This window comes from Temnothorax longispinosus, chromosome 12 (genome assembly GCF_030848805.1).
Source record: "Temnothorax longispinosus isolate EJ_2023e chromosome 12, Tlon_JGU_v1, whole genome shotgun sequence".
Taxonomy (NCBI): Eukaryota; Metazoa; Arthropoda; class Insecta; order Hymenoptera; family Formicidae; genus Temnothorax; species Temnothorax longispinosus.
The window spans coordinates 217,652-230,255 of record NC_092369.1 but is presented as its reverse complement, the minus strand read 5'-3'; the positions used below and the strand labels follow the sequence as shown (position 1 = coordinate 230,255).

The 12,604-nt window shown below is 29.7% G+C and overlaps 2 protein-coding genes across 2 annotated transcripts in view; both read right to left on the bottom strand.

The window, feature by feature from the left end:
- LOC139822894 (aminopeptidase N-like) overlaps positions 1–3,719 on the bottom strand; it is an 85,946-nt gene extending 82,227 nt beyond the window's left edge. The window contains exon 1 of the mRNA XM_071795062.1: positions 3,576–3,719. Within this exon, the coding sequence (XP_071651163.1) occupies positions 3,576–3,711 (136 nt within the window). The 5' untranslated portion in view covers positions 3,712–3,719. The remainder of the gene's footprint in view (positions 1–3,575) is intronic.
- A 678-nt stretch (positions 3,720–4,397) lies between these two features.
- Positions 4,398–6,420, bottom strand: LOC139823216 (aminopeptidase N-like). The gene is given in 4 exon segments (XM_071795604.1): positions 4,398–4,590; positions 5,039–5,364; positions 5,367–5,514; positions 5,951–6,420. Coding segments are annotated over 4 exon segments (1,137 nt in total).
- Positions 6,421–12,604: the final 6,184 nt, after the last annotated feature.

Genomic DNA, 12,604 nt, shown 5'->3' with positions numbered 1-12,604 from the left:
CGAATGAGTAGTTTGCGGAAAACGTTGCAAGTTGCAAGAAAAAACATTGCATCTGTGCCTGAATTTACCCCCCCTTACTGTCGACAAAGACGTAGTTCTACGTCAAAAATTAGTAAAAGTCAACACACATGCAAAAATTTAATTGAGGGAGATTACTTCATAGTCATTGCTTACAATGTTCGCACACAAAGTGAATTATATTGTTGCTGAAAATTCAGGATACCGCTTGATGAATCCGGAATAAAATTTGTTTCCTGTAATTTTCTTCCTTTTGTTGAACTGGTGTGGTAATTTAAAGTGCTTAGCAAGATCATAGGCTAAGGTTAAAAGTTTGATTTTATTCATGGGTAAGAAACAATAATTGTACAGATATTTGAGATATTTAACGAGTTTATTTTCTAACTCATCGTTGAACTTTTTTTTAAATCTAGCCATTGAAAATGTCATTTAAATTATTTCTTCCTTTTTAGGAGCATAAATGGTCTGTCAAAGAGCTTTTGAAGACAGAAAAGTGTCCAGCTGCTTTTCTAACACTGAATTTTCGTCTCAGCACACCATCAAGCCTTTTCATACTGTCTGCATCCCATTTTCCTTTTTTGGGTGCTGCTAACAAAGGTAGTGGTCCAAAACTGAGGCCACGTGAAAGATTAAAAAAAAGTTGTTACATTAATCTCTTATTAACGTTCAAACAGCTATTTTGACATATGCTTCAAAGGCATTTATTTATCACTTCTAAAATATTTCCCGCAGTTTTCTGGTAAAAAAAGTATTATTTCCTTCTTCTTTCAACTTCAAATAAGGTAACAAAGCATATTTTAGAGGTTCCCATTGAAGGCAAAAAACGACGATTTTTACACTCCTTCCTTTGTTTAACTCACCTGAAGAGACTCAACAAATAGTATAAAAGTAAACTGTGTAACGCAAATAATAGGTAACGCGCACTTTACAACAAATTTCTCAACAATGGCAAGGACATATCTCAAGTGGAACGAACTACTACACTCTTTTGTATTTTTCTCACGATGTATAATCATCAGTTGCTATTATCTATAGTAGAAACGTGCAAACATATATCAAACTGTCTGGTGGGGACAGTCCGGGGCTGGGACAACTCCTCCTATAGATATTATATTGGAAAAGTATTCTTAGATCTTTCAACGCATGTTTAGTTCTTCAAATATTAATCAATAAAGATGTGCAAAAAGCTTTTAAGAATGTTCTGGCTATACAATCCCAGGCAAAAGTTACTTTAATTTAAAATTGGGTGAAATTCTATGCTTTTGTGAGTTAAGATGTACACCATATGTGCTCGTATCGTGTAAAGAACTTAAATAATGCTAATAATATTTGGCACTACAAATAAATATATTTGCAAATTTTTCAAATTTTGTGATTGTCTGCAAAAAACTTTTGGACGTTTTCACCTGAAGCAAATTGTAAGAAACGACAAAACGTTATGTATATTAATAATATTTTATGTATACAGACATTGAATAATACTTAAAAACACATAAGATGTGTAAAAAAATGTCATTGACATAATATTTATATCTTTCTAGCCCTGTGTATCATAACTTATTTCTGGAATTTTGCATTGCTTTTTCATTAATAACTTGAGAACGCGTTAGTAAATTAATATCAATTTTTTTTAGAAACGTTGCTCAATATTTTATTTACTCACAAACAAAGTTTCAGAATATTGTCAATGGTGCTTTCTTATAATTTTGTTTATATTTATAAGTGAAAATGGTGCTGCTATTCCATAAAAACTCATACAAAATTAAAAATTAAATAACTTGTGTAAACCGATTAAAGAATCAATTTCAGGTTTTGCACACATGTTTATGATAATAAATAGAAACATATTAAATTTTCAGAATATTATCAATGTTAGAAAGTTAGTTAGCGCCAGAATATCCTTAAACAGAATAGAAAGTTACATGGAATTTAAATTAAAATTGATGAAGTTTCGATATTAATTTATATAAGCTATAAGCCGACTTGTCAAGCGCAATACGATTTCTTCACGAGAGATGTTGTTAAACTTATTTAATAACCTCTTTTGTTCGCTAAGTTTTCATCACGATGTAGTTGATAAATATTAAATTTAAACCTTTCCTCGATTGAAATAACGATTTCCACATAGTGTTCTATTTTCCTGATAAACTTACGATAGCAAGTGAATGTACATGTAACGCATTATTTCTTTCAAATATTTCATACAAAAAATATTCCAATGTAGGTATAATAAGTTTTTCTCTAGAAAAAAATATTTTGTATTTTATATCTGAGAACTACAAAGAATACTTTTCATGGTGCAATCGATTTTTTAGACTATTTTTCTTTAGTTTGTAGCTATGTAAGCAAAAAATTTTTACGTTTTGGAATAGTCTTAGTATTTCGCTGTTTTCAGGCCTTAAAATTCATTTGAGACAAATTTTATCATATATCTTGTTGTGGACAAAATTTGCAATAAAAAAGGATCCTTGTATTTTTTTCGTGTGACAAACGCTGATTTTTTTAATAACGCACAAAATTAAGCGTTATCCGACTTGTGAGCAATATTAGATAACTGCGCGTCAATAAAAAAATCAGCGTTTGTATGGGCATGTATTTTCAATGATACCGCTTGCAAAGTTGCTGTCACTGTTAAACTGACGCTGCATTTGGATAATATTGAAAGGTACATTTTCAATAATTTTTATAATAAAATTTTTGTACATTTACGGTGATTTATTTGGTATAATAAACTCGTTCAAACTATGAAACCATGTAATAAAAATTGTCTACATTTTATTATTCTTTCTCGGTATTGTGCAGACTTGATCCAGAGTGGATGAAATGGGCATATTGTAATGGTTTAGTGAATAATGATGTTTGGTGGAATGTATTTGATACATGGCTGAACAAAGCAGATAATAAACTTTTAGAATATTTACCTTGCTCTACGTCTCTTGATATCATCCGCAATTACCAAAATACGATTAGACCTAGAAAAAATTGCAACACAAGGTTTTATTACGTCATTGTGTTCAGAAAAATATACTGAACAACATATTCAAATTCCGCCATTTTCCGTTATCCCTAAGTATGTTTTTTTATTAACAATTTTATAAACAAATTGTTTTTCTCCATAAATACAATGAATTTTGAAATTTTTGTAGAGATCAAAGTTGTAGAACAGACAAATATCTACAAAAAATGTTCTTATGAATTTTTTGAAATATCTCATATTATTTGAGATATTTGCAACAAGAGCTACTAGGCTACGCGCGGAGCGGAGCGGAGAGTTCTAACAAACCACACGGCAGTCTCTACCGGTCGCTGCTAGTTCTCTAGGTTCTACAAGGAACTTGAGTTGGTTCTCGATACTAGTATGTGTCTATGTATACACATATATATGTGTATATATATATATATATATATATATATATATATATATATATGTATATATTATATAAACGTATTGCGCAAAAAAAGAATTTGTTTGCTATTAACTTTCCGTTCTATCTCTTTCTTTGTGCTACCTGCATTAACGTATTCACGGATGATAATTTTCATTTACATAATCTTACCTTTTTCGTAAACTGCAGCATTAAAGATGTTGACTCTTTCAAAGTTAACGTCATCAAGTTGCAATGTAACAGAATTTAAAAAGCCAACATCAAAAGTTAGAGATTCCTGCAAGCTCTGAACCACAAAGAAATCCATTATCCGCCAGTCTTCATGAATCTACAGAAAAATTTCTTATATGACTAAATATAAAAATTCGAAGAAAAGTTGGTTTAAATGCCATTTACAAAAACTTCGTTACTTTAATTTTTATTGTAATATACCTACATCAAATATCAAATATTAAACGTTTCACGTTTAATCTTTTTTGAGAAGAACATTTTTAATTTAATTATTTTTTTAAATATTAGAAATTACTGAATATAAAGATAAGATTAAAGCATACAAATTCGAAATGTTGAATTTTATTATTTTATTAAATATTGATTGTGGCAAGAAATAAAATACATATATCTTTAGATTCTAATAAAACTACTATAATTATATTTTTAGTGCCTTAATGTAATATGAAAATAATGTTGAAATATATGACATTTAAAATGGTAAATCTTTAACATGGCAAATGCTAAAAACAAAATATTCTCCAATTTTAATAAAAATTTGTATTAAATTGTTTGTATAATTATTTGAAAAGAGAAAAAACACGTTACAATCTCTTTTTTATAATTCCAAATTATAAAAAACGTGCCGTTATTTATTCAGATCCATTTTAATAGATCTCAAGAAAATATGAAAATATGTATTTGATGGTCCTTACTTTAATGTTAGCGATTGAAATGTATGTCTAATTTTTCTATTTAACGAATAACCTTGCATTAGTAATATTAAATAACCTTATTGATGAAATACGCCTCGAGGAACGTAGCAAATCCCTCGCTCATCCACGCGTAGGACCACCAAGATGGGGTGACCAAATTGCCGAACCACTGATGTACAAGTTCATGTGTTATTAACAGCGCTATTTCTTTTCTCCGAAATGTGAGATCTGTGCTACCATTGTAGACAACTTCTTTTTCGCTGTAAGACAGAATATAACATAATACACAAAATGTGATTAAGCAAAATGTTCCTCATCGGGAGCGTGCAGTCTAATTTGTTTCCAAGTACATACATTATTCATAATTCCCTTACGCGAATAACTATATACTCACAATCGGCAGACCGTTTGGGATTCTTTCTTTTCGTATACGTATGATATATGGGAGTGGAAAGAGGGGGTAACGTAACACATTGATTAAACACGTTAATTTGTTTTAAAACAAAATCTAAGACTAAAGATATGCATCTTTTGAATATCCGTGAAGTACACACGTGTTTTAAATTAACAAATTTCGAATGCTGAAAGACGTTAGTCAGCTTTAATAGCTTAATATATTAATTTTTTTATTTATGTATATTAATATAATTTCTTTAATATATATATATATATATATATATATATATATATATATATATAATATATTACTTATAAATGATGAGTCCCCAATTTTCCATGCCGTTGGCCGGATAATCGTGTACTATGATATGGTCCATTTTTGGTATCTTTTCGGAACTATTGGTATATTCGACCAAGAGCGGCGTGACCTTTTCGGCCATACTATGCACGAATCTTGCTTGTATTTCCAATGACGGTTTGCACCACACACTGATGGTCAGGGTTTTCGGGGATCTTCGAATGCGAATAAAACTATTAGGTACAATCACAATCCCCACGAGATAAGTGGACATTACGGGAGTAGTGTTGAAGTGCGTCCACACCATGCCATTTTCTGATATGACTGAATTTTGTCCGTTTACCGCTTTTGCATCGGCATATTCGACAATACCCTGAATTTCTGATGGTGCATCACGGAGATGTTGAAGGTAGCTTTTAACGCTGGCTCGTCCAAACACGGAAATACTCGTCTGGCATTATTTGGCTCGAGTAACGTTGCAGCCAATCTATAATTTAATCAAATTTCTTAAATAACGGCAAATTTAGTATCTCACGTGAGTGAGGCACACGAGTTTAGAGAACACTAATTGTCATTTGTTATATTATATTATATATAATAATAATTTTGTTAAAAGTCAAAATAAAAATTATTTAAACTGATGTTGAACTCTTTTAAACATTACATCATGCAGCGGTTACTACGCGTATTGTAATTATATTTGCATATTGAAAAACGTCTAATAATAAAACGTCTAACTTTCTAATAATTACTATATAAGCAATATGTTTAAGCAATGTCTTGCCGAGCTTTATGTATTACAAGACGATAAGAAAATAAAGAAAATAAAATAATAAATAAAGTAAAGATGATAATTAAAAGTAAAACAAATAAAGGCAAGTAGCAAATAACGTAATAAATATATATTTTTAATATTTACTTACATGCTGTCTACTCCCTCGTCTTTGTACGGAATTTTTATAAAGCCACTTTTGTGGTAACTACTTTTAGAATAATTACCAGCAAACGTCATGTTCAGGGTATAAATAGCGCGATCCAATTTATGGTCGAAAGAAAACGTCAATATATTCGTTATATTGTCATAAGTATATTTTATCGGTTCATAGATGTTACCATTGCTATTAATCAGCGTTGTTGTCGTTATATTTATTTCTAAATCTTGCGAGTGTAAGCTTATACTTGACGTTACGTAAAGATTGTCGATAATGACACTGATTTCACCGTGAAAGATATCATTGCCTTCCTCGAGAGGCGTGATCAGCCTGATGTTATAGTGAAGTGGTTTTGCATTTTCCGGTAAACGATAGATGATTTTTGAATCTTCAGTGATACTAAAGTCCGTTATAACAGCCAATATTAGGCCGATATGTAATAACAATTTTAGAAATTCCATTGTCAGTACTTGTTTTAGTTATCTGTGATTTTTCGTTAAAAAGAAAACGAATAATATTACAAAAGAACAGAAGGAGAAGAAGAAAATAATTTTAACTTTTGTCGAGAGGATTCAACTGTATATAAGATCTACTTCGGGAAAATTATGAATATTTTTTTATATAACAGATTGGATATATCTTGATGTGCTCACAATTAATTTATTCTATTATTCCTTTATTTTCTTAGAATTAAAAGAAAATTAATTTATTAAGTTTTCGAGAAAAATGTTAGGCATCTAAGTGGCGTGTATACATTTGACTATATAGAATGTTACATTAGTCATCAAAAGCAAAAAACTTAAATACTATTTTGTTAACATATAAAGTTTGACCTGTTATTTTCGTAAATGACCGATTATTTGAATTCTTTACTCTCCCTGAATATGAAATAAAAAATATAGGAAATAATTATAAAATACTTTTAAAGAACAAAAATAATAAGCATTTTTTATCGTGTGACTGTTTCTATTTATTCGTCATTAATAATAATAATCTTGTTTCTTGTTTAATTTAAAATTCTATTCTACGTTTGGAACGCTGTTAAGATCGTTTTGAAATAAAATATGTTGATTGATTTAAAAAAAAGAATATTAACATATTAAAAGTAAAAATTAACATATTAAAAGTGAAAATTTTCAATCCAGGATAAATCTCGAGTTAAATCTAATCGAAATTTGTCTTTCGAAATTATTTGAATTACATTTTATATGTTTTTTTATATCTTCAATAAGATATATAAATCCTTAATTAATTATTATTGTTTTTAATGACTTACTTTATATATTACACTTGTGTGCGGATTAAAATACAGTTCTGTGCAGCAATAATATTAATTAATATTATGCGTTGTCATCGCGAAAGTCATTGAATTCAGGGATAGATCAGCGTAATTGCCGTTTTGTCATCTCGAAAGCTCACCGAATACTGACTACAATGTCGATCCCTGATGCTATAATAAATATGTCATGTAAATAGAGTGACTTGAAAAACAGATCAAAACGTACCACTGTTATATATACATTTCTTTTTAAGTTCGTGAACAAGGATATCCGCAAGAAAATAATAAATTATAAATATATATTTGTTTATACGTTGATATTGAGAGGTCGTCTTTGTCAATAGGATTTCTTCGAATTAATTGGATAATACTTGTATAATATATTTTATTATTATATTATTAAAGCGCATATGCGCGCATTTATCTATAGCATACGTAACGTCTACTATAGAAAATGCGTGTATATGCGCTTTACGGAACCCAGAGAAAATCTGTGATCAAGAGAGACACGATAGTAACAAAAGTGGACATTTTGACTAATCGTTCACAACTCCGTTAATAGTATATTGTGCACCAAGGGGAGAAAGATGCGTTTTTCAGACGAGTGTGAAAAAGCTTTCGACCCGAGGTGCACACGATATTTTTCACAACACCTTTACGAAAATTTTCGACTTTCGAATGCTTGTAGAGTATGTGCGTTTGATGTTCCATTCGTACAATTTATACGCACGTATCGTTAAATAGAAAGAGAAAAATAGAGTGATGCGGGGTCCAGGGGCGAAGCCCCTGGTGGGGGGTGTGGGGGGCGAAGACCCACACATAACACAAAATTAAAATAACTATAAAATTTTAAAAAGAAATATAAATAATTTTAATTATTGCACTAAATCTGATTGACAATTTGGGATTTTATTTAGGGATATTATGTAAATAAGTATAATTAGTTATCTTATTATTCAGTGATATTATTAAGAAAAACAATTCCAAATTGATAGTTTTAATACAAATAATTGTTAAAATAGTAATAATTTTCTTATTTATAGAAAGTATATAATTTTCATAATAAAAAAGCCTAGCTTATTATAATCGATAACCATGTTTTTAATTAGTGAATTTAATATTTACATGACAATTTTTAAATTGCAAGATTAGATTATTTCCTCGATTTATGAATTTAAATGTTGATTTAGAATTATCTTTAGTCGTGATACAGTCGAATTGCAAATACAATTGCTTCGACTCCTGGTACGCGCGTAAACGGAGTTAGATCGTGTATTTGCATGCTACTTTACTTTCTGCCCGCTATACGAGGTAGAAAGTAACAATTTTTCTCTCTGTAGGGAGGAAAGTAAGCCCTGACGTGAAATTGACCACTTTTGCCCCTCTCTACAGGCATGGAAGTCGAACTTTCCGTGGAGGTGTTGTAAAAAATAATTTTTAACTCATCTTAAAAGTGTATCAAGTAATAGTAAGATATACAGAATAAATGACGCGAGATTCGAAAAGAAGAAACTTCCCGCACAATTGGTATTATAATTGAATATTATAATTAATCAGTAACCACTATTAGTAACCAATATTTAATCTTGGATAAATATATGGATAGGAATAAATGAGTATATATAAATGAAACACATCCTAACTAATTCATAATTTTTCTTTATCTATAACAGATTTTTTTTTATAACATCGAACACAATATTTTACTTATTCTTATTTCTTTTGTTAAAAAAAATAATGTCACAAAAATAATTTTTTAAAGAAATCTAAATAAAAAATTTTTTTTTTTTAAATCATTACTTTAATTATTATTTTACTTTTTGTTTCTCTTGTGTTTCTATTTTAGAATAAATATTTTATTTATTACTCTAATTTTAAGTAAAATGATCTACGTGACAAAATTTCAAAAATTTAATTTATCATATACTATCAACTTAGAAATTTTATTCAAAAGTAATTTATATAGATAGGACGCGGCAGTTTGTTAACATAATTTGATGAACGATGATGAGCTCTTCGCAAGCTCCGTGCGTGCAAAGTGTGCGAGTATTTCCTCAAGCACAATCGCACAATACATCAATAAACAAGTGACACCAAGATTAAATATTTCTCATAATCAGTTTTAACCTATCATTTTAAGGCATCTACGAGATGTAATATTTTTATACTATAATTTATTGTAATTTGACATGTACACTATGTACAGAGATATATTTGCTCTATATTTGATTATATTCATAAATTCGTTACCTTAATAAAAAAAGTTTTCATTGACTCACTGATTCGATGCGCAACGGGCGGAGTTATTCTACGTAGCTACGGTGATATTGTAACATACAAACATAAGATTCAAAATATTCAAATTAAAGAAGCGCTCAAAATAATCAACATTTCAAAAGTTAATTCTTACGCGCCTCTAATTCATCTTTAAATAAAACATTTAGCGATACAATTAACTATTTACCGAAAAAGATCTTTACAAGAGTAAAATTTTAGATAATTTCTCTTTCTCTAATTACTCTTAACTTATAGAGATAAAAAAATTTAATAATATATCTGGACTCGTGAAAATGTCATCTATACAAACGGCGATGCAAGAAAAAAAAATTTAAATAAATGGAAAAGAATTATTAATTTTATGAAGATAAGAGATATAATACTCACCCCAAGGTTGCTCCGCCGGGGCCCGATGAGTCGGACCTTTTCCTCCTCTCAGAAAATCAAATCTCTTTTTGTTTCTCCTCCTCTCACCGCACAGGACACTCGCGAGAAACATTCGCGGATAATAAACTACAATCGCGCGCGGACTAATTAACAGTGAAACTCTTTTTCGCGCGATAACTGTACGGCACTCTCGTTTATAAAGCTCATGAGAAGAATATTCCGTCACGTACGCCGTAATATTCTTCAAATTGGCTTTGAAAATGTCCTTTAGTCCGATTACTTGCAGAACGGCACTCCCGAAACGGCCGAAACAAACCCAACGAACCGGCTGCGGTTCGTTTATTCAATTATAAATCAGCGGACGAGGGAACTCTGTTAATATTACGAGTAGCTACGTAGCATTATTTTTTAATTTAAATTTATACACGATAATTTGGTATAAGAAAATTATTCGAATTTCACCCAAATTTGTGCTTATTTTCAACTTTAAATACAACAATAAAAAAAACGTCTTTTTAAAACATTTATAAACATAATAACTGCAATAATGAACGTAACTATTATAAGCAATTAAATTGTACATAAGATTATGAAGAACTAATACAATTGAAACACTGATACACACATCAATGTTTTCAATTAGCGGAAATCCGACATTTCATATATGCACCAATCTAATACCATGTATGTGTTATGAGCTATCGCCAGCTATCGCAACGTGTATTTGAAGTAATATCCGCTAAGAATATTATATAATGCTACAAGATTGCGTTAAAATTACAGTTTCTTTAAGAATTTATCTTGTATAATAATCATAGTAAAATTGTATTGTGTAGAAACGTTACAAATTATCGCAATTTACCGTGATTTACAAACAAATATTGCATTGTATTTTTTTTATTATGCATACAAAAAGGATTAAAAAAATGTTTCTGTTATTACACAGTGTTTTCGAGCATCATCCGGATTTTTCCATTCAACATTATTGCGTAAACCTACAATTAAAAAAAAATTGATACCCTTCGATAATATTCTGAAAAAAATTTGTCACAATTTGGCTATTAAAGTCATTTGATTCCTTACCTGGCGTTTCATGTTTTAAACATAAAACAGAAAAAATAAAATATGTTAATGCAGAAAGTGTTGCAAATGCTGAAAATATTCTCATAGTTATTGTACCGCCAAATGTTTTATATGAGACACCTATTATAAAATTACCAACTGAGAACCCTAGGAATATTGCAACATTTTATTAGCAATTGCAAAAAAAAAAAAAAAATATATATATATATATATGTATATATCATATAATTGTATGTAAGGAATCTTACCGAAACTATCATGCATGCCTTGAACAAGTCCTTGAACAGTAACTGACGTACCGGGAGGTGTTACTACGTTCGCATAGGCCGATATAGCTGCTATGCAAAGTGCATACGATGACCCGTGCATGATTAATTCTATCAGAATTATCCACCATGGTGTTGGAGATAGAGATATTAATCCCCACCGAATTGCATAGCATATAAAGCAAAATATAATAGTGTAACTATATCCAAGCTTCTTTATTATTTTGCCTAAACAGAATGCAATATGATATCTTTTTAGGAAAAAAAAATGATTTTAGTTATAGTTTTAGTTATTGTTTAGTTACAAATTGTAATAAAAATAAGTTACTAATATATTACCAGAAAAAAAAAGAAATGCAATTTCGCCACCGAAAGTCTCCGCTATTATGATTAATCCTTCTATCAATTTAATTTTATTCATATAACCAGTCGCAATAGCGAGATCTTCTAAATACCTATAAGTCAAGTTACATTGATAACTAATTTTATTTCAATTTCTACATTTTATGAAGTGTCAAAAAACGAATACACGCATATATTGCCGCCGCGATGGAAATAAAAGTTTACCAAAATAAATAGTTACGCTTGATGGCATTAAGGATACCGGCAAATGCAACAAAACACAAAAATATAACAATAGATTTAGATTTTAAAAGTATAAACACATCCTTCAATATGGTTGTCGATCCTTTTTCAAGTGGCATCTTTAACAAAAATTTGTGATAACATGAAAACATAAAAACAAAACTATGTGCTATTATTACTTTAGTATATTTTTGAATTTGCAATGCATAAAACGCAATCTCACCTCCAATTTTATACAACAGACCAAATTGACACAAATAAATACGAGCGCGAGAATAAGCATTGGGGTATAATTTTGATAAATTCCGTTTGGCGACCATAAGTCCATCATATATCCAGATAAACATGCTGCAACACCGTAACCCATCGTGGCCCATAATCGCTGTTTGCCAAATTTTGACTCTTTACCTTGTCCTGGAAAGGCAAACTTTATTTTAGAAATAGTAATTTCACTTTACATAATATTATTATATAAAAAAACTATAAAACTATTTATTATAATAATTTACTTTTTATGGTTAATTTATTAATAATTTATGGCTAAAATTTTATACGTCAAAAATTAACTCTAAAATTTATGTTTATAAAGTTACACACCTAGTATATGAAAACACATTGCATCGCTTATGCTCATGGAAGTAAAATAACTAGTCTCGGCAAGAGACCACAAGAGGACAAAACTCCAAAAAGTGTTAGATGCATATACACATTGATCTTCAAAATTATCACAAGTAACGTTGCAATTATAATTATTTGTCATATTTTTTT